At 56.8% G+C, this 25,600-nt stretch overlaps 2 protein-coding genes across 8 annotated transcripts; one reads left to right on the forward strand and one right to left on the reverse strand.

The window, feature by feature from the left end:
- Positions 1–1,727: 1,727 nt before the first annotated feature.
- On the reverse strand, positions 1,728–7,496 carry GEMIN7 (gem nuclear organelle associated protein 7). Of its 2 annotated transcripts, none has more exons than XM_075914430.1 (2): positions 7,365–7,496; positions 1,728–2,177 (listed from the first exon to the last, which is right to left on the reverse strand). In XM_075914430.1, exons 1-2 carry the CDS (start codon positions 7,479–7,481, stop codon positions 1,788–1,790), a joined length of 507 nt encoding a protein of 168 aa, XP_075770545.1. In that variant the 5' UTR covers positions 7,482–7,496; the 3' UTR covers positions 1,728–1,787. The 2 variants fall into 2 exon arrangements, with proteins under 2 accessions (XP_075770545.1, XP_075770546.1); XM_075914431.1 differs by lacking the exon at positions 7,365–7,496 and adding an exon at positions 5,979–6,109.
- Positions 7,496–15,392, forward strand: LOC142823390 (zinc finger protein 394-like). Of its 6 annotated transcripts, none has more exons than XR_012898610.1 (2): positions 7,496–11,644; positions 12,672–15,392. XR_012898610.1 is itself a non-coding variant. In XM_075914417.1 (2 exons), the coding sequence occupies exons 1-2, from the start codon at positions 8,498–8,500 to the stop codon at positions 9,961–9,963; spliced, it is 912 nt and encodes a 303-aa protein (XP_075770532.1). In that variant the 5' UTR covers positions 7,535–8,497; the 3' UTR covers positions 9,964–15,392. The 6 variants fall into 6 exon arrangements, 4 of the variants coding, with proteins under 4 accessions (XP_075770532.1, XP_075770533.1, XP_075770534.1 ...); XR_012898611.1 differs by having other exon boundaries at positions 13,058–15,392; XM_075914417.1 differs by having other exon boundaries at positions 7,535–9,070; positions 9,625–15,392.
- Positions 15,393–25,600: the final 10,208 nt, after the last annotated feature.

A 25,600-nucleotide genomic window follows, 5' to 3' on the forward strand; every position in this document is an offset into this window, starting at 1 on the left:
GAGGATGATTAAAGGATTAGAAAAAACTTTGTCTGTTACTGTGGGATAACTTGATCATAGTCTGTAAGGCCTCAGTGGATTCTTAATTTAAACATTGTCAGTCATAACACCATACTCAACTGCAGACAGAAGGTCTCATAAATGTAATGAGGCCAGAGGTAAGGTGAAGACATTTTACAGTAGTAGTAGTAGTAGAAGTGCATGTAATGAACAGGAGAAAATGGAAATGCTATGGAGTGTGAGAAATTCTGAGCTGGTGAAATTTGGAATTGGCTGGAATATTACAATTGCTGGCTGCAGCCCAGGTAGGAATCTAAGGGACAGTAGTGGCCCTTACGTTATTTATCACCCCCAAATTTTTGAGCCATCTTTTTACGTTCTCTTCCAGGTCATTAATAAAAATGTTAAACAGTGGAGGACCAAGAACTGATTCTGAAAGGGCTTCCCTGGAAATGAACTTACTCGATTGCTCCCCGTTCAGTTGCATTTTGAGACAGCCAGTGTTTGATCCATTTAAAAGTGGTGGGTTGTGTTCATTTACGCTCTTTTAAAAATCAAAGTGTGGAACAAAATCATCTGCCTTACAGAAATCTAAGTACGTTACATCGACCCTCGTTCCCTTATCAACCAAACTTATCTCCTGAAAAAGGTTCGTTTGGCAGGATCAATTTTACATAAACCCCATGTCGCTATATTGTCTGCTGGTGGCGGGGAACAGGCACCACTGAGGAAGGGCAAAGACTTGATTAAATGCAAGATACTCATGAGACCCCGGCAATTAACTTGCACTGCTCACTTCAAAAGAGCAAACAAAAAAACACAGCGGGGCAGGGCTCCAGCTGTTGGAGCAGCCTGGCAGTAGACCAGCAGACGAGATTGCAGCCCTGCTGGAGTGGTCTGGCAGGACCTTGGCCAGGCCAGAGCAGCACAGACAAGCAAGCAGCACTTGGGCGTTAGCTACTGAGTTGGCCCAGGCAAGTGGTGAGAACTCAGCCTCAGCTGCTGTCCAGCCCACAGTTAACTGGTATTTTAATTGTTAAACCAGTGAACTATTTAACAGTTCTTTACACCCTTGGTGCTAGGTGCTGTCATGTTCCTCTGGATTCCCAAGAACTGCAAACTATCAAACACAGTGACCAGTTAGCTCAGTTCCAAGTCATAGGGGTGGGCCAGATGCAAGCCCTGCTCCACTAACATTGATTCACAGAGTACATTAGCTTGCCAGCTTTCATTCCCAGCTGCTCTCCATCCAGGCCAATGCAGGAATATTTTCCCCCTTGAGGGGGGCAGGGTCCTTCTGCATTGCCCAGGGAACCAGAGAGATGGGATATTAGCTGCAACCTAAAAGAAATTTGAGGTGTGAAATCCTATTGCATCCACTGGGCTGCCCCTCTGCCTGTGCCCGGGAGACTAGCAAGTGCTCAGCCTGACACCTTGCTCAGGTTCAGCTTAGTGTCTGTTCCATTTCATCCCATTACTTTTCAGCCTTCCCTAGCCACAGTCCACAAGGGCTGACAACACGTCCTAGTTAGGATGTTAATTGGGTAACTGTGTAACTGCTGGAATTTTTAGCAATTCCCCCCCCAGTGTAAAGGTATGTGGGGAACAGCTTAAAAGCTGGCTCCCTGTGCATCCCAGCTTCCATACCAGTAGGAGGTAGCAGTGCAGGGGGAGGGAGGGGCTGGTGGCTTGATGGGAGCAACTACACCAAGAAGTACTCAGCAAGCTGTACCCAAGTGTTTTTATTAGACAGCAGGACAGAGGGAGGGCAGGGAGCCTGAGAGCCGTCACAACTCGAAGGTGTAGGCAATGATGTCTGAGCAGCGGAGCAGAGCCTCCCTGTGTACCCCCAGTGGGGTCTGCAGGTCAGACACCTGGAAATTCAAGATGTCGATGTCCGAGGCGTCGAAAAGGGCTGAGACATTGACTCTCTCATACAGGGTGAAGTGGACGAGGTGGCCAACCATGGCCAAGAGACTGTGCAGGTACCGCTCCCGCAGGGCCACGCGTCCCTGCTGCTCCTGTTCCAGATGGCCCTCCTTGCCAGGGCCGACAGTGGAGATGCTCATGGGGCTCAGAGCCTGGTATCGAGGGGAGCTAGGGTCAAAGCCGCGGCTCGTGCCATTGGGCCCACGGGGCAGGCGGATCACACTGACTGGCACCTTCATGGCAGGATCCTGTGGGGGGGGCAAAGGCAGCAACACATGAGCTGGCAGCACAAGTCCTAGTGCTAGGGCAATACCTTCAATGGGCCTGCGTGGGCAGGGTGAGCCGCAGATACCTGGGCCTCTTGCTGCCACTCACCTCTCCCCTCCACAGAGACACCCCGCAGCTACACCCACCCAGATACCCCCACCTCTGCCCGGCCCCAGAGAGACCCCGCAGCTACACCCACCCAGATACCCCCACCTCTGCCCGGCCCCAGAGACACCCCGCAGCTACACCCACCCAGATACCCCCACCTCTGCCCGGCCCCAGAGACACCCCGCAGCTACACCCACCCAGATACCCCCACCTCGGCCGGGCCCGAGAGACACCCCGCAGCTACACCCACCCAGATACCCCCACCTCTGCCCAGCCCCAGAGAGACCCCGCAGCTACACCCACCCAGATACCCCCACCTCTGCCCAGCCCCAGAGAGACCCCGCAGCTACACCCACCCAGTTACCCCCACCTCTGCCCGGCCCCAGAGACACTCCGCAGCTACACCCACCCAGATACCCCCACCTCTGCCCAGCCCCAGAGAGACCCCGCAGCTACACCCACCCAGATACCCCCACCTCTGCCCGGCCCCAGAGAGACCCCGCAGCTACACCCACCCAGATACCCCCACCTCTGCCCTGCCCCAGAGAGACCCCGCAGCTACACCCACCCAGATACCCCCACCTCTGCCCGGCCCCAGAGAGACCCCGCAGCTACACCCACCCAGATACCTCCACCTCCGCCCGGCCCCAGAGAGACCCCGCAGCTACACCCACCCAAAACCTCCACCTCCGCCCGGCCCCAGAGAGACCCCGCAGCTACACCCACCCAAAACCTCCACCTCCGCCCGGCCCCAGAGAGACCCCGCAGCTACACTCACCCAGATACCTCCACCTCTGCCGGGCCCGAGAGACACCCCGCAGCTACACCCACCCAGATACCCCCACCTCCGCCCGGCCCCAGAGAGACGCCGCAGCTACACCCACCCAGATACCCCCACCTCTGCCGGGCCCGAGAGACACCCTGCAGCTACACCCACCCAGATACCCCCACCTCTGCCCTGCCCCCAGAGAGACCCCGCAGCTACACCCACCCAGATACCCCCACCTCTGCTGGGCCTGAGAGACACCCCGCAGCTACACCCACCCAGATACCCCCACCTCTGCCCTGCCCCCAGAGAGACCCCGCAGCTACACCCACCCAGATACCTCCACCTCTGCCTGGCCCCAGAGAGACCCCGCAGCAACACCCACCCAGATACCTCCACCTCTGCCCGGCCCCAGAGAGATCCCGCAGCTACACCCACCCAGATACCCCCACCTCTGCCGGGCCTGAGACACACCCCGCAGCTACACCCACCCAGATACCCCCACCTCTGCCCTGCCCCCAGAGAGACCCCGCAGCTACACCCACCCAGATACCTCCACCTCTGCCCGGCCCCAGAGAGACCCCGCAGCAACACCCACCCAGATACCTCCACCTCTGCCCGGCCCCAGAGAGATCCCGCAGCTACACCCACCCAGATACCTCCACCTCTGCCTGGCCCCAGAGAGACCCCGCAGCTACACCCACCCAGATACCCCCACCTCTGCCCGGCTCCAGAGACACCCCGCAGCTACACCCACCCAGATACCTCCACCTCTGCCCGGCCCCAGAGAGACCCCGCAGCTACACCCACCCAGATACCCCCACCTCTGCCCGGCCCCAGAGAGACCTCGCAGCTACACCCACCCAGATACCTCCACCTCTGCCCGGCCCCAGAGAGACCCCGCAGCTACACCCACCCAGATACCCCCACCTCTGCCCTGCCCCGGAGAGACCCCGCAGCAACACCCACCCAGATACCCCCACCTCTGCCCGGCCCCAGAGACACCCCGCAGCTACACCCACCCAGATACCCCCACCTCTGCCCTGCCCCAGAGAGACCCCGCAGCTACACCCACCCAGATACCTCCACCTCTGCCTGGCCCCAGAGAGACCCCGCAGCTACACCCACCCAGATACCTCCACCTCTGCCCGGCCCCAGAGAGACCCCGCAGCTACACCCACCCAGATACCTCCACCTCTGCCCGGCCCCAGAGAGACCCCGCAGCTACACCCACCCAGATACCTCCACCTCTGCCCGGCCCCAGAGAGACCCCGCAGCTACACCCACCCAGATACCTCCACCTCTGCCCGGCCCCAGAGAGACCCCGCAGCAACACCCACCCAGATACCTCCACCTCTGCCCGGCCCCAGAGAGACCCCGCAGCTACACCCACCCAGATACCCCCACCTCTGCCCGGCCCCAGAGAGACCTCGCAGCTACACCCACCCAGATACCTCCACCTCTGCCCGGCCCCAGAGAGACCCCGCAGCTACACCCACCCAGATACCCCCACCTCTGCCCTGCCCCGGAGAGACCCCGCAGCAACACCCACCCAGATACCCCCACCTCTGCCCGGCCCCAGAGACACCCCGCAGCTACACCCACCCAGATACCCCCACCTCTGCCCTGCCCCAGAGAGACCCCGCAGCTACACCCACCCAGATACCTCCACCTCTGCCTGGCCCCAGAGAGACCCCGCAGCTACACCCACCCAGATACCCCCACCTCTGCCCGGCCCCAGAGAGACCCCGCAGCTACACCCACCCAGATACCCCCACCTCTGCCCGGCCCCAGAGAGACCCCGCAGCTACACCCACCCAGATACCTCCACCTCTGCCCGGCCCCAGAGAGACCCCGCAGCTACACCCACCCAGATACCTCCACCTCTGCCCGGCCCCAGAGAGACCCCGCAGCTACACCCACCCAGATACCTCCACCTCTGCCCGGCCCCAGAGAGACCCCGCAGCTACACCCACCCAGATACCTCCACCTCTGCCCGGCCCCAGAGAGACCCCGCAGCAACACCCACCCAGATACCTCCACCTCTGCCCGGCCCCAGAGAGACCCCGCAGCTACACCCACCCAGATACCCCCACCTCTGCCCGGCCCCAGAGAGACCTCGCAGCTACACCCACCCAGATACCTCCACCTCTGCCCGGCCCCAGAGAGACCCCGCAGCTACACCCACCCAGATACCCCCACCTCTGCCCTGCCCCGGAGAGACCCCGCAGCAACACCCACCCAGATACCCCCACCTCTGCCCGGCCCCAGAGACACCCCGCAGCTACACCCACCCAGATACCCCCACCTCTGCCCTGCCCCAGAGAGACCCCGCAGCTACACCCACCCAGATACCTCCACCTCTGCCTGGCCCCAGAGAGACCCCGCAGCTACACCCACCCAGATACCCCCACCTCTGCCCGGCCCCAGAGAGACCCCGCAGCTACACCCACCCAGATACCCCCACCTCTGCCCCAATGAGACCCCCCCCCCGCCCTCCTCCCGCACGGCCCCAGAGAGACCCCTCCCCTCCCCGGCCCCCCCGCCCGGCCCCAGAGAGACCCCTCCCCTCCCCGCCCCCCCCCGCACAGCCCCAGAGAGACCCCTCCCCTCCCCGGCCCCCCCGCCCGGCCCCAGAGAGACCCCTCCCCTCCCCGCCCCCCCCCGCACGGCCCCAGTGAGACCCGGCCCCCCCCGCACGGCCCCAGAGAGACCCCTCCCCTCCCCGCCCCCCCCCCCGCACAGCCCCAGAGAGACCCCTCCCCTCCCCGGCCCCCCCGCCCGGCCCCAGAGAGACCCCTCCCCTCCCCCCCCCCCGCACGGCCCCAGAGAGACCCCTCCCCGTACGGCCCCGAGAGACCCCTCCCCCCCCCGTTCCAGTCCGAGCCGGGGTCCCGGCCGGTCTCACCGCGGCGCCGGGGTCTGGTCTCGCGGTCTCGGTGCAGCAGCGAGCGGGGCCCGGCCGGGAGCAGGAGCCGCCCGCTTGGTTCCGCCCCCCCCGCCGCCCCGAGCTCCCAGCGCCCGGCAGCACGTGGGCCAGGCCAGCGCCCGCACGCGGCTGGGGAAACTGAGGCAGGGGGTTAAGTGACTTGCCCGTGGTCTCGCAGGCAGTCTGTGTCAGAGCGGGGCACGGCCCCTGGGCTTCCCGCAAGCGCTGCTGCAGGCCTAGCCAGGGGGTGGGAGGAGGGCTGCAAACACAGAACGGATACAAGAGGGACCAAGGAGCCGAGCCCGTTACCTTCTCGGCCAGAGCCAGTGTGCACCAGGAGTTGGCTTAAAGCCAATTTCCAGCTTTTGGGGCGCGGGTTGCTGCCGGCGCGTGTAACCCTGTAACCACTGAGATTTTCAGTGGTTACGCAGTTACCCGATGACCCGCTTTTTAACATTCCTTGCCTAGGCTATGTCTACACTGGCGGCTTCTTGCGCAAGAACATCTTGCAGAAGGGTTCTTGTGCAAGAAGTCTTGCACAAGAAAACATCCACACTGCCATGTGCGCGCTGTGCTTTTGCGCAAGAGCTCCCATAGCAGTGTAGACGCTCTCTTGTGCAAGGAAGCTGTGATGGCCATTTTAACCATAGGGCTTTCTTGCGCAAGAAATCCCTGCCGAGCGTCCACACTGCACTCGTGCGCAAGAGCTCCTGCACTAGAGAGCTTACACCTGATAAAAAAGAGTGTAGCTCTTGTGCAATATGCCCTCTCTTACCACAGCATACTGTAAATTTCCTTGTGCAAGAGCTGGTGGGCAGTGGGGATGCTCTGCAGATTCTTGCACAAGAACGGCTCTACTTGCACAAGAAGTGTAGACATAGCCCTAGAGTGCTACTTGTTGGCGGCTCTATGCAGGATGGCCAAAACCCAGTTAGTCTCCCAGTAAATTCCCACCCAGAAAACCTGGATTTTTGCCAGCCAGAGCTTGCGCCAGCCACAGAAGGGTCCTTGATGTGATGGGGTACTGCCAGCTGGCCACATGGTTCAGAGGCGGGAGCAACAGGGAGCTCTGTTCTGGGTAATAGTAATAGAGAGGTAGCCATGTTAGTGTGATCTTGGTAAAACAAAAGGAAAAACTATGCAGCACTTTAAGACTGACAAGATGGTTTAATAGGTGATGAACTTTCATGATCTGAGGAAGTGGGTCTGGCCCACGAAAGCTCATCATCTAATAAACCATCTTGTTAGTCTTTAAAGTGCTACATAGTTTTTCCTTTTGTTCTGGGTAAGGTTGCCTTTCCTCTGCGGGTGGGAAAGGCAAATTACACCCTGCCCTGATGGGCTGAGCCAGGAGAACTCACTCACCGGCTGGCCACAGACAGCGCCCACTGCTCCTAGACAGCTTTGAGGATCAGGCGCTGTCGGAGGTTCTCTGCTCCATGGCCCCATCCAGTTCCCTCGTTTTAATCCTTTGACCTGCATCCCTGACTCTGTTTTTCTTTATTTGCCCCTCCCCCCGTACTCAATTGAATCCTGGGTCCAGCTGTCCCTCCCGCAAGGCTGGGGGAGGGGCTTCAAGAAATGGGTGGGTTTCAAATAGTGCTAGCTGGCCCAGGGTTTGTGCGTTTGCAGAGTGGTAAACAGGATGCAGGGCTGCAGAGGCCAGGCTGTTTTCTCTAGGCTTCATGACACCAGCCTGCGGCTTCCTGGCTGTGCCAGCTGCCCCATAGCCCCTTGCCAGGCCTGGGCTCACCAGAGAGGATGTTTTTAGCATTGCCAGAGGGTTTCAACAAAAATACTGGACATCACAATCTGCATTACAGCCTATCTAGAAAATACCGGACATTTCTACCTTCTCATTTCTATTTTCTCAATTTGTTTCCCGAACAGAAAGTTCAGATACTGGACAGTCTGGTTCAAACCCGGACACCTAGGGCTGCGTCTAGACTGGCATGATTTTGGAGAAATACTTTAAAGGGAAAAGTTTTTCTGTTAAAAGTATTTCTGCAAAAGCGCGTCTAGATTGGCACGGATGCTTTTGTGCAAAAAGTGCTTCTGCGCAAAAGCATCTGTGGCCAGTCTAGACGTGATTTTGCGCAAGAAAGCCCCGATCGCCATTTTAGTCATTGGGGTTTCTTTGCGCAAAACGATTCTTCCCTGTCTACACTGGCCCTCTTGAGCAAGTATTCTTGTGCAAAAGGGCTTTTTCCCAAGCGAGAGCATGAAAGTATTTGCTTTACTGCAAATTTCCGTGCACAAGCAAACGGGTGTTACCTATAGGAGAAAGGAAAGAAGCCACCAGGAGGACTACAAGGGAGATGGAGTCCCAACAGCTGCTGGACTGGATAGGAGAGACTCAGAGGCAGCAGCAACAGCAGCAGGCTAAACTTCTACAACAGTTGGCGACTCAGTTTCAAGACCAACAGCGACAACTGGTGCAGGAGCTGAGCGCCCAACAAGAGTGATGGGTTGTGGCCGTGCGTCAGGCCAGGCCGCCGATGGTCTCCGGCGGGCCCGACGGACAATGGATGGGGACCCTCCCCATTCAACTGACGAAGATGGGACCGCAGGATGACCCAGAGGCCTTCCTCACGACATTTGAAAGGGTGGCCGCGGCCGCTCGATGGCCGGAAGACCAGTGGGCCACCCTACTCGCCCCATACCTCACCGGCCTGGCCCAACTCGCCTACTGGAGCCTGTCGGCCAAAGACGCCCTGCACTTTTTTAAAATGAAGGAGGCGGTGTTGGACCAGCTGGGAGTTACCCCGGACACCTGCCGGCAGCGCTTCCGACAGGAGCGATTCGGGCCACAGGAACGACCAAGAGCGGTGGCCCAGAGGCTGCGGGAGTGGGCGAGGAAGTGGATAGAGCCTGACCAAAAGACGGCCGGCCAAGTGATGGAGATTATAATCCTCGAACAGTTTATCAACATCCTGTTACGGGAGGGCCAGAAATGGGTAAAGCAGAACCAGTCCACAACCGTCAACGAGGCCGTATACCTGATGGAGGCCTATATGGCTGTGGAGGAAGGTGAGGGCAGTCGCCCCAGGCTGATACACACGGAACCGAAGGTAGGAGAGCCGCGCCCCGGGGGGGGGGGGGGGTCCGAGAGGACGCGGGCGGCAAGAGCGCCCCGGGAGCGGATTGGGCCCCACACGCAAGTTGACCCCGGTGTGGCCTGCGCGGCCGGCCGAGGGGGTGGAGGTGGAGGCCAACCCCGAAGAAGGCGCCGGAGAGAGAAGGGCACCAACCCGAGGGGCCTGTTTTCAATGCGGTCAGGAGGGACACTATAAGAGGGACTGCCCCTTGATGGACTGCACCCTGGGCCAGCCAGGCGGGGGTCAAGAACCCCAGCTAGTACCAACGCCAGGGGCCCCCGTGATGGCCACAATAGCCGTGGAAGGAAGGAGGGTGCGGGCCCTAGTAGACTCGGGCTCCGCCATGACCTTGGTGCGGGAAGAGTTCGTCCCGGCCGGATGATGAGAGGGAGCCCCTGTAATGATGCGCTATGTTCACGGAGAAGTCGGGGCGTATCCTTCCGCGTTAGTATGACTGGCAGATGGGCAAAGGGAACAACGGTGAAGAGTGGGGAAGGTCCCCACCCTGCCCTACCCATTGGTGATAGGGCAGGACTGGCCAGGATTCCGGCGGTTACTCCATCAGCGCGGAGAGGTCCGGAGGGAGGAAGAGCCGCGGGGCGGCTTGGCCGCTGAAGGGTTCCTGTCTCCAGAGGGAGGAGCGCCCCAAGACGGCAGTGCCCGATCTCCACGGGGTGAGAGACCTGAGATGGACGGACAGATTGAGATTGGACGGAGCGCGGACTTCGTACGGGAACAAAGAGAACACCCCACGCTGCGGAACGCCTGGGACCAGACGGTGGTCGAGGACGGAGACGGGGCCCAACCCCAGGGGCCGTTACAAGGGCCATACTTTCAGGTACATAACGACCGCCTGTACCGGGTGACCTGGGAAAAGGGCCGAGGAGAAACAACAGCTCGTGGTCCCCTTACGGCTGTGGAAGGGGGTGCTCTCCCTCGCCCACGTGAACCTCTGGCCCGGGCATTTGGGGCGGGAGAAGACCTTGGCAAGGATAGTCCAAAGGTTCTTCTGGCCCGGGATTTATCGGGAGGTACGCGACTTTTGCGCCTCCTGTCCGGAATGTCAAAGAGCGGCACCAGCGGGCGTGGCCCGGGTGCCCCTCATCCCCCTCCCGGTCGTGGACGTCCCGGTCGTGGACGCATAGCGCTCGATCTGGTGGGCCCACTGGACGCCTCGCGCGCCGGGCACCAGTACATCGTGGTAGTAATTGATTATGAGACCCGGTATCCCGAGGCCGTGGCCCTGCGGAACATGAAGGCCCCTACCCTCACCAGAGAACTGGTGAAAATTTTATCTCCGGTGGGCCTACCAAAAGAGATCTTGACAGACCAGGAACCAACGTGACAGCTAGACTGATGAAAGAATTGTGCCAGATGCTGAGAATCAAGCAGATTCGCACGTCGGTATACCACCCTCAGACCAACAGTCTGGTTGAACGCTTCAACCAGACCCTGAAAGAGATGCTTCAGAGGTTCGCGAGAGAGGACCCTCAGGGGTGGGATGACCTCCTCCCAGCTCTGCTATTCGCCGTCCGCAAGGTTCCACAATCAACCATGGGATTCTCGCCCTTTGAGCTGCTGTACGGCCGACAACCCCAAGGAATCCTGGACCTGCTCAAGGAGGAGTAGGAGGAACAAGACACCGCAGGCCGCGGGACGGCTCAGTACATACTTCGGCTGAGAGAGAGGCTGAAGCGAACCCGTGAGTTCGCCCAGGCGAACCTCCTGCGGGGCCAAGAAAGACAGGCACGATATTACGACCAAAGAGCTTGGATGAGGGAATTCCAACCGGGCGACCGGGTGTTACTTCTCCTCCCGACTCCCGGCTCCAAGCTGACGGCCCAGTGGCAGGGCCTGTTTGAGGTCCTACGCTGCGTTGGGACCGTAGACTACGAGATCCGCCTGTCCAGCCGACGGAGGAACCGGAAAATCTTCCACGTAAAACTCCTGGAAAAGTGGAACACAGCTGAGACCCTGCTGATAACCCTGGAACCCCTGGAAGATGACCTCGGACCAGGGGGATAAAAGACACAGGTGTTAGAGAAAAGAAACTGCTCCCCCAGTAAGAAAGTTTGGCCAGGCCGCTATAGTGGGCTGCAGTACTCCTTGAGAGAAACCGGCCACACCCTTCCTGCATACCATTGCCTTTAGAAAAAGGGAAGGTGTGAAAAGGGGAAAATAGCCTCAGACTCTCCCACCCGTCACCTTGGCATGAGAACTGCGGGGCTTACCTGGTCGCATGAAACCTGCACAGTTTCGGCCCAACCCCTGGGACACAGACCCCCCCACTTGGTGACCATTGGGCCATATATGGTAATATGCAAGCACAGGGAAGTGATGTGCAGATTTGGGGATAAATACCCATGGCACAGTTTGCTCTAGGAGGTCTTCGCAACACACATACCACCGTGCGTGTGCCTTCTCGTATACTTCAAAGCGCTGCTGGCCTGATCAACCGACCAGCCACCTCCCCCGACTCTCGGGCGTAACCAAGGCCTTCGCAACCAAACCGATATCTGTGAAATGTTCCGTGTGCTGTGTAAGTTGGTATGTATGTTTTGATTTTTTCTTGTTGTATAAGCTTAGTGTTGTAGTTGTTTTTCGGTAGTACATAAGAGTTTGTAGTTATCACTGTTATTTAATTACTGTAGCTGGATAGTTTAAGATTAGAGACTGACAGTTCCTGCTTTCAAGATAGACAAGGTCGTCTCCTTGCAGGATATGCTGGGGTATCACTCTCTGAAACCCTAGAAGCTGTGCCGTTACCTTCTGTGACAGCGCAAGTCGCTGAACTAGTTGCCCTAACCCACGCTTGCTTTCTGGCTGAGGGGTGCTCCGCCACCATTTATACTGATTCTCGTTATGCTTTTGGGGTTGTACATGACTTTGGCACCCTCTGGCAAGCTCGGGGTTTCCTTACCTCTGCTGGTACCCCTATCAAGAATGGCCCCTACATTGCTGCTCTCCTGTATGCAGTTTTACTCCCATCTGCATTAGCTATTGTTAAGTGCCCTGGCCACTCCACAGCAGATACTGATGTTGCTAAGGGTAATGCTGCCATAGAACCTTCCCCAGGTGCGTTTCTCTGTTCCCTTTCTGTTTCTGTACCACCGCCGTCCCTTTCTGACCTCACCCTGCTCCAAGACTCTGCCCCAGAAGCAGAAAAAGACTCCTGGGTCGCCCAGGGTTGCTCTCTATACCCCGATTCCCTTTGGCGCTCGCCTACTGGTGCCTTTGTGGCCCCCTTTTCACTCTACCCATCTCTGGCCGCCCTGCTTCACGGTGTTTCGCATGTCGGAAAGGAGGGGATGCTCTCTGCTGTAACTAAGGCAGGATGGTGAGCCCCACATTTCAGCTGTTTTGCAGCCCGCCACTGTGCCTCCTGTACCACTTGCCAAAGCTACAATGTTGGCAAACCTGTAAAGGTAGCTCAAGGGTTCTGGGGCCTGCCCCAAGCAAGTCATTTTGGTTATGGTATGTTTATTTTCGGGTTGGATTGAAGCCTTTCCTTGTCGCAAAGCTGATTCACTGTCTGTTGCCAAATGTTTGTTAAATCATATTATGCCTGCCAAAGGAATTCCTGCCACTCTGTCCAGTGACCGGGGTACACATTTTACCGGACAACTTGTTCAGCACCTGGATCGTGTATTACATGTCATGCACCTGCTGCACTGCCCCTACGACCCACAGAGCACAGGTGCAGTTGAAAAACGAAATGGTGTGCAAAAAATAAGCTTGCAAAAAACTTTTGTGACTCTACAGGGTTAAGCTGGCCAGCGCCCTTATCGTTGGCCCTTATGGAAATTCAATCCACCCCATCCCAAAGACATAAATTAAGTCCTTTTGAAATTGAGAACAATGGCTACCATTACTCCAGTCTCAGACTTGAACTTGACTCAAAGTACACTCCTTCAGTACTGCAAGGGACTAATGCAAGCTGTAAGTCACTTCCATTCACAGGTTCAAGCTGCCTGGCTGACGGAACCCACCTCTGATGCCTGCCACGCTCTCGAGACAGGTGATTAGGTCTACGTACGACATCACCATCAAACTCGCCTTGGAACCCCGGTGGAAGGGCCTGCATCAGGTGCTGCTCATTACCCAGACGGCTGTTAAGCACCATGGATACATGCTTCGCAGTGTAAGAAGGCACCACCCCCAGCAGACCAGTCATTGCCTCAGGACCACGCAGAGTCAATTTTGACTCCAGAAGAAGACGTAGAGGAACAGCCTGCAATACCTTACCACCTACGGTCACGTAAGGGTTGCCTGAAGCAGACGATGACCAAAAACAAGGCCCAAGAAGAAGCAGTAGTGAGCCTAGCGCCTGCTGCCTGGTGGACATAAAACCGTGACTGCGGTTCCCTCAGCTGAGGTTGTCAGAACCGAAAGGGTCTTGCCTCCAGCATGTGCCTCTTGTGGGGCCTGTTCCTCGGCCACTGGTGTCTTAAGGTCTGGGGAATCCACAATGACAATGACAATTCTTTTCTCCACCAGCAAGTATGGATCGCTCAGACCCTTAATATCTCTAATTGCTGGGTCTGCAGCTACATCCCAGCCCACTCACAAGCTGGTTCCTGTCTTGGCAATCCCACTTAATTCCCCAGGCCTCACCAGAGGACCTCATCCATTTAACAAGACATGGAACAGTAATGACACTTGGGAAGCAGTGGGAATAAATGTATCTAAATGGATAAGTGTGGAGGAGGAAAAGGTCACTGGTGTGTAATGGGACGGGGCTGAATCTGGGGAGGAGCAGTTGTCTCCAGCATATTGTAACCAATGGTGTGTGGGATTATTCAAACAAGATTGGAGAATGACGAACTGGGTATGGGGATATGAATTTTTTCTCAACCTGGGATCAAACAGGGAAATCACTCTCATGCTCCCCCTACAGCCACCCTAGTGAGAACAGTACAATCTTTCAATGCCATGCAAGTAACACCACTCCCCGTAAGGAGAATCACCGTGTGCCCTTCAGGGGATATTACTCCTTCTTTGTAGACACCTATATGGCAAAGGGGTGCAACCAACCCTTCCCAGCTTTGATAGGGCATCAGTGGGTCTGCGGGACAAAAGCCTATACCGCGTTACCAGTTAACTGGTCAGGTATCTGTTATCCCGCCCAGCTTTTCCCACAATTCCGAGTGTTAGAGTCCTTCCCACGACAACGCCTCCGTAATTTTAGGCGAAAAAGAAGGGACTTGTCAGATGCCCAATGGTATGTGAGTCACAAAAGCCCCTTAACTTGGGAAGAGGCTATTTTGGGAAGTGGTTCCTTTATCCCATTTGGGGGAGTAATACATCATGCAAAAAGGCTTCTGAGGTTACAAGCAGTAGTTGACATCATGGCAAATGAAACTGGAGAAAGTTTGGCCCTGGCCAAAGAAACAGGAGCGATCCGACAGGTGGCCCTCCAAAACCGTCAGGCATTGGATATAGTGCTGGCAGCAAAAGGAAGGACCTGTGCTCTCATTGGCAAAGAATGTTGTGTATATATACCTGACAACACCAATGATGTAATAGACCGTGCTAGCCACTTGGAACAGATTGCATACCTTCCCAACGAAGAGCCAAGTTCCCTGTGGAAATGGCTGAGTAACTTGTCCAATTTCTCTGGCATAGGAAACTGGTTGTTTCAGAGAGCCCTGACTATTCTATTTGGGATCTTAATGATTTTTGTATGTTTTCAGTTAATCTCCTGTTGTATCCAAAACTGTGCAAGACATGTCACACAGCTAGCTACCCCTCACCAGAGTGCTAATCTGATGATTTTAAATATCACTGATGAACAGAGAGACAAAGAACGGTTAATGTATGGAACCCAGTAATTGTTGGTTATAGGCGTGGCTTGACCAAAAGGAGGGATTGTGAAAGTAGAAAGAATGATACTGTAAGAAAAAGATGAATTATGCTGTAATAATTGAATAAGTTGAAGGAATACTGTTTGTCTCTGAACAGGAAGAAGAACAGTATGTTAATGTTGTTTGTAGGTATGCAGATTCCAGAGTGCTAGCCAGAGTTAATAGGAAAAGGAACATTAGGTGTTAGGGAGAAAGCAAGTGAGATAACCAAGTAGATATGGACAGGAGATTGCTGTGTGCTTGATGTGGAAATGAAGATACTTGATTCGCCTCACACTAATTATGTGAAGTTTTGCCCCTCTTTTAATCCTGTTAATTTTGACTTTCTTTTGACTGTATAAATCAAGGGGTTTGAACCTTGTATGGCACTCACATTTTCTGGTTTAATTTAGCAGAGCAGCTTTGCTAAATAAACAGAGTGGTCTGACAAATCTGTGAGTCCTGTCTGACTTTGACACCCCTCTGCCCACTGCTGCTGTGCCGGAGGTGAGGGACCCCGCTGGGCAATGGGCCCCTAGAACAGACACCGGCAGATGCCAGGCCAGGGGCCCTGCGGAAATGACCCCACCCAGGCTCCCACCCGGCAATGGGAGTAGGGTTACCAGGTGAGTTAAAAAAAAATATCGGACATACTTGATCTCCGATGAGGGTGGGGGCCGGGAGGGAGGCAGGGCTGGCCGGGAGAAGGGGCGGAGGATGTGGGGCAGTGCGGCCAGTGGGAAGCAGGGTTGGGGGGGTTAAGTGCAGCGGGGCTGGCTGGGGGAGATCGGGAAGAAGAGGGGAGAACTGGCTGCTGGAAACAAGGCTGGCGAGGGCAGTGGGGTGCTCAAGAGTACAGACGGGGCTTCCTCCCCCCCCAAAACCAGGCCCAGCCAGGGCCCTGGGGCAGCCAGATGCTGTGGGGGAACAGCTGGCATGGGGCGGGGGAGGGAGGTGGTAGCAGCTCCTGCAATGATAGGCCAGAGGGGTCTGGCCCTGGGGGGCCCTAGAGAGGCGCGGCCCAGGGCCAAGCTCCCACTGACCCCCCTGGCTCCCGGGGCCCGCGTCTGACAGGCCCTTGCTCTCTTGGGACAGGATGAGCCCGGCCACAGGGATGCAGCACCTCCCCCACGGCCCCTAGCCTGGCTCCAGGTGCCCGCAGCTGCAGGGCAGGTGATGCCTGCGGGGAGGGAGCCGCCAGCCGGAGTCAGAGCGCTGGTCGGAGCTTTTCCTGCTCACGCCGGGACTGGAGCCGCGGACACGACCCGGCCCTGGGCCGGGCGTCAGGGGAGAAGGAGGAGCTGCCCCTCCCCCTCCGCGGGGCTTGGAACCACCCCTCCCCCATCTCCTGTCCCTGGACAGGTACCTGCACAGCCCAGTGAGTCAGGGCCAGCTTATGGACTGTAGCCATTGGGCTGCACTGCCCTGGCTAAAGGGACAAGGTACTGACACTGGCCATTGGGCCATACTGCCTAGAGCAAAAGGGTAATGTACTGACACTGGCCATTGGGCCACGCTGCCCTTAGAAAAGGGGCAAGGTACTGACACTGGCCATTGGGCCATACTGCCCTTAGAAAAGGGGCAATGTACTGACACTGGCCATTGGGTCACACTGCCCTTAGAAAAGGGGCAATGTACTGACACTGGCCATTGGGCCACACTGCCCTGAGAAAAGGGGCCAGTTACAGACTCCAGCCACTAGGCAGCCCTGCCCTAAGGCAAGCTCTTCCAGAGGGAAGCTGGGAGCCTGCAGGCTTTGTGGCGGGAGAAGCTGCCGTCACCTCGGAACCGGGTGTGGCCTGGACCCAGCGACCCAACGGAGACGATTCCAGCCCAGAGACGGGGCGTGTCACTGCACAGACTGAAGACTAAACAACCGGCCCAGCAGCCAGGACCAGGCGAAGTCACACACGGGACCAGGGCAGCGGAGGAGGAAAGTGGCCGGCCAGGGCAGAGAGACCAGATGGAGGCTGCACCTCGGGGGCCTGCTGAAGCTGGAACAGACCGAGGGGCCTTCCCGCCGCGCTGCTTCCCCCAGACCCGAGCTCAGGCTGCCGGTTCCCTTCAGCCAGGAAGCTGGGCAGAGAATCCCCAGAAACCGCGACGCCTCGCAGCCCTGCCCTGGGCTCTCGTGGCCTGGCCAGGCCCTTCCCAGAGAGACTCCCATCCGGTGCAGATCCCTACGGCAGGGGTGGGGAACCTCAGGCGCGGGGGCCGGATGCAGCCCCGGCTTGCGGGGATCCGGCCCCTGAAGGTCGGGGCTCCCTCCTGCATTGGGGGCCCATGCTGGGGAGGGGAGGGGGCTGTTTCTCACTTGTGTGCAGCCCCCCATGGATTTCTCTGTGGGTCAGTAGTCCTGACCCAGCAAAGGTTCCCCACCCCTGCTCTGTGGGAGGTAAAGGTCCCTGGGAACCTGACTAGGGCCCCACCCATTTCACAGCCAGCAACGGGGAAGGGGGAGTCTGAGCTCCCCACGTGGTGAGGGGCCTGGAGCACCAGTTGCTCTCCTGGCCCTGCCGGGATGGGACAGGAGTTGTTCTGCCCTAACACGGGCACTCTCGGAGGGGGCAGATCAGAGCCACCCTGAGGGGCAGGGAGAAGTGAGGGTGGAACGGCTCTAGCCCTGCCCCGCAAGCTGCTGGGAAGTGAAATTGGCACTCTTGAGACGTCCCCCACCCCCCCGCACACAATCCAGTGTGGGCCAGGACCCGCCTGGGCAGAGAGCCGGGAAATTTCCCCTGGAAACCCCCGGGAGTGTGGCAGGGAGCAGCGTGGAAACGCTGTGGCTGTGAAATGGGCGAGGTTGCAGGGGGACGCGATGGGGCCCTAGTTGCGGCGTATTCCCTGGATGTAGTGGGAAAGGGTCTGCCAGAAACTCCTGGCCCTGTTGGTCCTCAGGGTCATTGGGGAATCCCCTAGTGCAGCCTTTCTCCAGCTGGGGCTCCCAGGGCCAGGGTAGGGGGCTCTCGAGCAGGCTCACTGGCCATCTGGGTTTTCCCAGCCATGACCTCGTCTTTGGCCCTCAACTCTTCCTCTGGCAGATGTTTGGAAATTTTAAAAACTGTCGGATTTCTCCCGGCTTTCCCAGCTGAGTGGCTGGAGAGCAGCGGCTACTGTCTGGCCATCCCGTTTGGGGGCAGCCCCATTGACAGCAGCAGCACAGGAAGAAGGGAGGCCTGGTCCGGTGTTGCCACCCTTCCTTCTGCACTGCTGCTGGCGGGGGGGCTGCCTTTCCATCTGGGTGGCTGCAGAGCAGTGGCCCCTGGCAGGTCACCCGGCTCAGAAGTCAGCGCCACCACCCACCGCAGCACAGAGGGAAGGGGGCAGTGCTGCTGGGTGTGGGGCTGCCTTCTGACCCGGGTGGCTGGAGAGCAGTGGCTGCTGGCCAGGGGCCCAGCTTAGACGACGGCGTCCCTGCCAGCAGCAGCACAGAAGCAGGGTGGCTCCGTGTTGTGTCACTCCTACTTCTGCACCACTGCTGGCGGTGGCCCTGTCTTCCGAGCCGGGCGCCCCAGGAGCATCCACGACTCTGGTCGCCCGCTCGGCAGCCAGTGCTGCTCCCAAGAGCGGTGCAGGAGGAAGTGCAGGAGGGGCAGGATTGCAGCACTTCCTGCGGCCCCGCGGAGGGTGTCAGCCCTGCCTCCCAACCCGGATGACCAGACAGTGGGTGCCTTTGGCCAGGGGCTACTTCAGAGGGAAGCGCCGATACCAGCAGCAGCACAAACTAGGGGTGTCAACGTGTGCAGTCGGCTACACGATTAACCAATACGTCTGGGCTTATTGGTTAATCCTGTCGAGTCCACACACCCCTCCCCCGGCTGCCTCAGGAACAGAGGGAGCAAGGGGGGGGGGAGGTGGGATTTGGTGTCTGTGGGGATCCAGCTTTTAAGCTGCCTCCCCATGAGTACCAGATCCCATGGAGCTGCCTGGCCCCCACCATGTGCTGCAGCCTCTCACATTGATGCAGCAACAGGAGGGGAGGGGGGCAGGTGGGAGCTGGTGCACACGGGAAGCAGCTTTTAAGACAGCTCCCCACATGTATCAGCTCCTATGGAACCGCGTCTCACCCATCCCGGGCTGGCACAAGCTCTCGTCACACAGAGGCTGCTGTGTGGGATGCCAGTGCAGCCTCTGTCTGCTGTGTGGGATGCCGGTGCAGCCTCTGTCTGCTGTGTGGGACGCTGGTGCAGCCCCGCATTGCTGACTCAGGCCCCAGGGACAATCGAATAATCGTGGAATTGCTACAGTTTGATGCAGTGACATGTTTGTTCAATGACTCCCTGTCTGACATCCCTAGCAAACTGGGAGGGCGGCCCTGGACGGTGCTCCCCTCGCCCTTCGCTGCCGTCACTGGCGACGGCACTACCTCTCCCGCCGGGCAGCTGGACAATCCGTGCTGTCTCCGGTAACAGTGCAGAAGGCAGGTGGGCTGCTGCAGCTTTGCCTCCCTGCCTTCCACGCTGCTGCTGCTGGGTAAGGATGTTAAATAACGATTCCTGGAGGAGTCGAGGGTCGATAGAATTTCCATTGGCTACTCGACTAGTCGATGGGCACTTTCTGCACTTTGAAATGTACAAGGGACCCAGCAGGGCCTCCTGTGCACTTCAAAATGGGAACTCCGTGTGCAGCCCGGGGCCAGCAGGAAGTCCCACTGACTCCAGGCTTTAAGAGGGTCCTTCCGCTTTGAAAGGCACAGGATCCTGAGAGCTCTTGTGCATTTCAGAGTGGAAGCACCTGCATGGAGCCTGGAGTCAGTAGGGGGCTCAGACGCCTGGGAACCCTGAACTCCATGCGGCGCTGCTCCTTCGGAGTACCCCCTTTCCCCCCTTTTCCCATGAGTAGGCAGCGCCAGCACCACCAGCAGCGCAGAAGGGAGGGTGGCCTGGTGTGTCGGTACCTCCCTTCCCTCTGCACTGCTGCTGGGAGTGGCACTGCCTACTAATGGGGAGGCTGGGGGCAGTTATAAGGGATCAGGTGCCCACTGCCAGCAGCAGTGCAGAAGAGAGGGGAGCTGGTCTGGTATCGCCACCCTCCCTGCTGTGCCGCTGCCGGCCGTGCCTCTCACTTCTCAGCTGGACAGCTAGAGAGCGCAAGCACCATGTGCACAAGGCCGCCTGCCCCCAGCCAAGGCACAGAAGATCTGCGACTGCTGCCCTCCCTTCCGTGCCACGGCTGGGGGCAGCCCTGCCTGCCACACTGAGGCTACGTCTAGACTACAGGCTTTTGTCGACAGAAGTTTTGTGGACAGATACTGCAGGGCTCAGTCCAGACACTGGGGCTGCCCCCCTCCCCCGAGTACTGGATGAGCCCCTGGGCCCAGCGTGTTCACGGCCCCTCACCTGGATCCGAGTGGCTGCAGGAGGTGGCCCAGCTGCTGATGGAGGCTCAGGCGCTGCTGCTGACCGACCTGGACCCACAACTGCAGGGGCTGGTAGGGTTGCTAGCGTCTGTAACACCAGTGCAAATAATATAGGGTATGTCTACACTACAGCGCTAATTCGAACTAATGGAGCTGCTAAGTTAATTCGAACTAGTGCATCTAGACCTAAAAACTAATTCGAACTAGCATGTCCACATTGAGTGGACCCTGAACCGAGGTTAAGGATGGCCGGAAGCAGTGCCGGAAGGGCATCAGATTAGGACTTAGCGTGGAGCGTGGAGCTGCTGTCTCAGGCTAGCCGAGGGCTGTGCTTAAAGGGTCCCGACTCCCACCCCGGACAGACAGTTCTCAGGAGTTCCCTGCTTGCAAAGCAGTCCTGGCTTGTAGTGCCCTGAGTGCCCACACTCGGCACATCACAGCACTCGGCCATCAGACCGGCTGCACTTACTTCAGGCTGCCATCCAGGGGGTGTCAATCGGGGGTGTGTGGGAGAGTTACCACCCCGAGGAGCCCGCAGAGCCACAACAGTTCTCCTCATCAGGGGCTCATACCCCATTCCTCCCTCACCTCCTTCCACTTACCCCTCCCTAGTCCCCCTTCCTGATGTTCAAAATAAAGGACATGTGTGGTCAAAAATAGAAACTCTCTTTATTGAACAAAACTTGGAGACTGGGAAAAGGAGGTGGGAGAGGGAAAGAGAGAGGGTGGGAGAGGGGAGGGCCTGGGTTGGGAACAGGACCCATATGAAGAGAGGCTAAAGAGACTGGGACTTTTCGTCTTAGAAAAGAGGAGACTGAGGGGGGATATAACAGAGGTCTATAAAAGCATGAGTAGTGTGGAGAGGGTGTATAAAGAAAAGTTCTTCATTAGATCCCATAATATAAGGACTAGAGAACACCAAATGAAATGAATGGGTAGCAGGCTTCAAACTAATAACAGAAAGTTCTTCTTCACAAAGCAAATAGTCAACCTGTGGAACTCCTTGCTGCAGGAGGCTGTGAAGGCTAGAACTAGAACAGAGTTTAAAGAGAATTTAGATCAAGTCATGGAAGTTTGGTCCATGGAGTGCTATTAGCCAGAGGGTAGGAATGGTGTCCCTGCCCTCTGTTTTGGAAGGCTGGAGATGGATGGCATGAGACAAATGGCTTGGTCATTGTCTTCGGTCCATCCCCTCCAGGGTATCTAGTGTTGGCCGCTGTCGGCAGACAGGCTACTGGGCTAGATGGACCTTTGTTCTGACCCAGTATGGCCGTTCTAAGCTCTGGGCTCAGGGCCGGGGGTCTCAGTGGACCACCTTGATTTTCATGCAGACCTGCTCCTGGGTGGCCAGGCTGGCAGCTATCCTGCCCTAGACAGCCACTTTCCTGTGCCTAGTGCGGATGTCGTGGATGAGGTCCTCGATGTCCGCACTAGACCAGGCGGGTGCCCGCCTCTTGCGGCCCCAGGCAGGCTCCTGGGAACCACCAGCCTGATCCCGGGAAGAGGCGAAGGGCTGAGTGGCAGCGGGTGGCTGGCTCGTGCCGTGCCAGGTGTTTCCATTGTGTTTTGAAAGCAAAATTGGCACTGGTAAAGATCTGGGGTGAATCCCAGAAAATACCTGCTATCGTAGAGTATGGTTAAATCCAGGAAATGAGCAGTGGGTCATTTACCCAGCTGATAAAGAAAACCTCCCTATAAGATGAGAATTCATCCTAGCAAAAGAAGAATACCTAAGACTGTCCAGAATAAACTTTGAGTAATACTCCAATAGGAGTATTAAAGGGGGGAATTGTGGGAGAAAAATCAAATAACTCCAATTGTGTCTAAGGGGGGACTGTGCAGGAAATCAAAACTCTCTAAAAGAAAACTGCTGTAAGGGTTAAAAGTTTTCCAGACCTCTCTCCCTGTATCAGAATGAAATCATCTTAACTCTAATCAAGACCCTTACAATGCCTATCTCAAGTTCATGGATACTCCTAGTCTGTCACAAATTGTCATGTAAACTCTTATCTTTGTCACAGTTTGCCTTGTAAGACTACTCACTCACGTTCTCATGTGCCTGTGTTCTGTAAAACTTACTTCTAGCACTCCTGGTGTGAACAGAAACGTCTTAGAGAACTTCTGCTGAGACTTTGGTATGTTAAAGAAAACAATCAACAACTAAACTGTCTGAACATACTGTATAAAGAATCCCTGAAACTGTCTCTGGTGGCTGCTGCTCACTCTGGTAGCTGTCAGCCTGCCTGCATGCATAATAAAGTTTTCCTTCTGGGTTTCTCTCCTGCCTCACTGCTTTGACCTCCAGCCTCGGACCCTTCTGGGGGCTCTGTACCCCAGGGGAGCGAGATTTCCCCGACAGCCATCATGGGTGCAAGTGAGTCCTGACCAGGGAGGAGTGACGATGGATGTTTACTCCTTGCATGCGACTGTACCTCCCACAACCCTAAACCTGCTGTGCGTGGTCCTGGTGTACCCGTAGGAATGAGTCCTGCACTCTGCCACTCAGATGGGCAGCTCCGGGCAAAGCCACAGGCAGCCCTTAAGTAACCTGCTATGGCCGGGCAGACTATGATCACATGTCTGCTGGATTTCCTGCCAAAACACAGATAGGGAGGGAAAAGGAGGGAGAAGAAAGGTGGCCAAAATGGAGCACCTGTTGTTGTTTAGGCTTTCAAAATGGCACCTGTGCCCAAGATGGTGTTTCAGAGAATTTTAACCCTACAGTAGCCACCTCCCCACAGCTCCCCAGACCCATAATTCCTTCTCAGTCCCTGCTTCCCTGCATCCCCGGTCCCCAGCAGTCGGTTCTGGGAATGGGTTCCGCTTCCTGAGAAAGCTGGGTCTGGGGCAGTGTCCTGTAAGTTGGATACTTGGGTGGCTGCTCAGAGGAGATTCAAATGCTGCCCCGCTGATTAGCAGAGCACCCACAACCAGCAGCAGCTGTTTCTACTGGTGGGGCACATCAGCACAGACCAAAATTTATTCCACACATGGGTGGAACAGTTACAGAGAACCCTGGTTCAGGGCTTAGCTTTGTAGGGCCCCAGAACAAGGATGGCAGGAGGCCTGGCCATAGAGACGTGAGAGTGAGGGGAGCCTGGGGAGCAGCCAGCAGGCAGGAGCCCAGAATGGGGCTGAAAGACCTTGGAGGGCCAGAAAGTGCCCCCAGTCTGGCACAGATAACTCAGGGAGCAGAGATGGGGGTGAAGGGTTAAATGAGGGGCCTCCGACCCAGGCAGCTCCTCCCCCATGTCCCCTGTTAGTTCTTGGCACCAGGCTGTGTGGGGCTGTAGTGTGCAGTGGTGGGATTCTCTCTCCCTCCCTGGGACTCTGGGGCCAAAGGTTTGCCTGGGCTGGATCGAGGCGCGTCCCGTCCCACCACTGATTTGGGGAAGCTAGCTAAAGGATTACACAGCCTCCATCGCCATAGCAACTGATCCCCCCCATCAGTTAATATCTTTAACCCCTGATGCCCTCTCCCATGAGGCCCAACACCTTCATTGCACTGATGGGAAACTGAGGCACAGACGGGCTCAATGACTTGCCCAGAGTCACACAGGGCACCTGTGGAGAAGCAGGGAAGTGAACCCAGGTCTCTGTCTGGTATCCTAACCTGCCTCCTACATCTCCCGTCGACATCAGAGAAAAAGCCCCGTGCTGGGAACGGAGCTGGAGTTTGCACAGCTGACGAGTGATTCTGTCAGCTTTGGCATCAGAGCTCACAATATTGGAAAAAATGGGTTAAATACACATTTGATTGATATGGCTGCCATTTTGGTTGAATCTCCATCTTGAATTGGCAAAAGGACAACCTGGCCTCCATCTTGGGGCCCCTTCTTCTCCAGACTTTTGTCGCCAAAACAGAGGAAAGGGAGGGAACAGGGAGAGTCATGTGACTCTGCCCAGCAACTAGAAAACAGCTAGGGGAGTGTCTGCCACTCTGGCAGGGCTCTGTGTCTCTGGGTGCTGTGTGAGCCAGCCCTGCTGAGAGCCAGGGGAGAGAACATGTAGAAGGGACCCTTTCACATACATCCCTGCACAAACCCAGACAGGGAGGGTCCGCATGCCACACAGGGCGGCGTGGGGCAGAGGATTGAGGGAAGCCCAACTACCTCTTCCAGAGGTTGCTGGAATCCAGTTCCTCAAGTTCCTGTGTCCTTCCCTGTGTGGAAGAAAACATTGTCCTCACTCTGAGTTTGTAAGCAACAAGTAGCCAGAGGCAGTTTTATTAGGAGCTGCAGCAAGGGAAAAACTGGTTCGGGCAGGGGGGGAAGCCCCCCCCTCCGAGGCAGATCTTCGAATACAAGCAATTATGAAGCAGTTTATATACTGTCTATTAGACAGAATAACAATAACAATTAGTCTCCTTCCCATTACAAACACCAATGGCTAACAGTTATTTAGTTCCACCAGGATGCTCCTTATCTCAAGGTCCCTACCAGAGTCAGCGTTCTATCCTTATCTCCGTATGGAGGCGAGTGGCAAAGGCAGCATCTAATTACAGATCTCGTGTTGTCAGGCCACAGACTTAACCTGACTCTTGCTCTCTTGTTAACAAGACCAAGATGGCTGCACACAAATTCCCTTATTCCCTTTTCCTGCCTCCACACCTGTGTCATCCCAGTGTTTACAGGACATAGGATAGTCCTTCCCTATTGTCTTGTTCCGCTATTGTAAGCATCTGGGCTCTGGAGTTCATTCCCTAAGATAACACCTGTGCCAAAGTCTGAGCCATTATTGCTCTGTTGCAGGGAGTCCTGATTTGTTTATTTGTATGATCTAATAAAGGTCTTGTTATTGGTGTCTGAGTGACACTGAACATTGATGACAGATGCAGAGGGTCAGGATGCTGCATACAGCCCGTCTTCTGATCAATAAAACCATAGATCTAAGTGTTTCAGGCTAACAACGGGAGCAAGAAACTGAGCCAACCAAATCCTGTGCTGGGACTCAGCCATGGGGGAGCAGGATGGGAGGGGAGCAGGAGGCATTTTTAGAGGCATTTCCCCAAATGGCCTTAATTGCCCCTTGAACCGTGGGCAGCCTCCCGCAGTGGCGGATCCTGCCTTATCTGCCCCCAAATGCCTTCAACAAATCTCCATCTTGAATTGGCAAAAGGACAACCTGGCCTCCATCTTGGGGCCCCTTCTTCTCCAGACTTTTGGCGCCAAAACAGAGGAAAGGGAGGGAACATGGAGAGTCATGTGACAGTAAATCTTCCCAGCAACTGGAAAACAGCTAGGGGAGTGTCTGCCACTCTGGCAGGGCTCTGTGTCTCTGGGTGCTGTGTGAGCCAGCCCT

This window comes from Pelodiscus sinensis, chromosome 33 (genome assembly GCF_049634645.1).
Source record: "Pelodiscus sinensis isolate JC-2024 chromosome 33, ASM4963464v1, whole genome shotgun sequence".
NCBI lineage: Eukaryota > Metazoa > Chordata > Testudines > Trionychidae > Pelodiscus > Pelodiscus sinensis.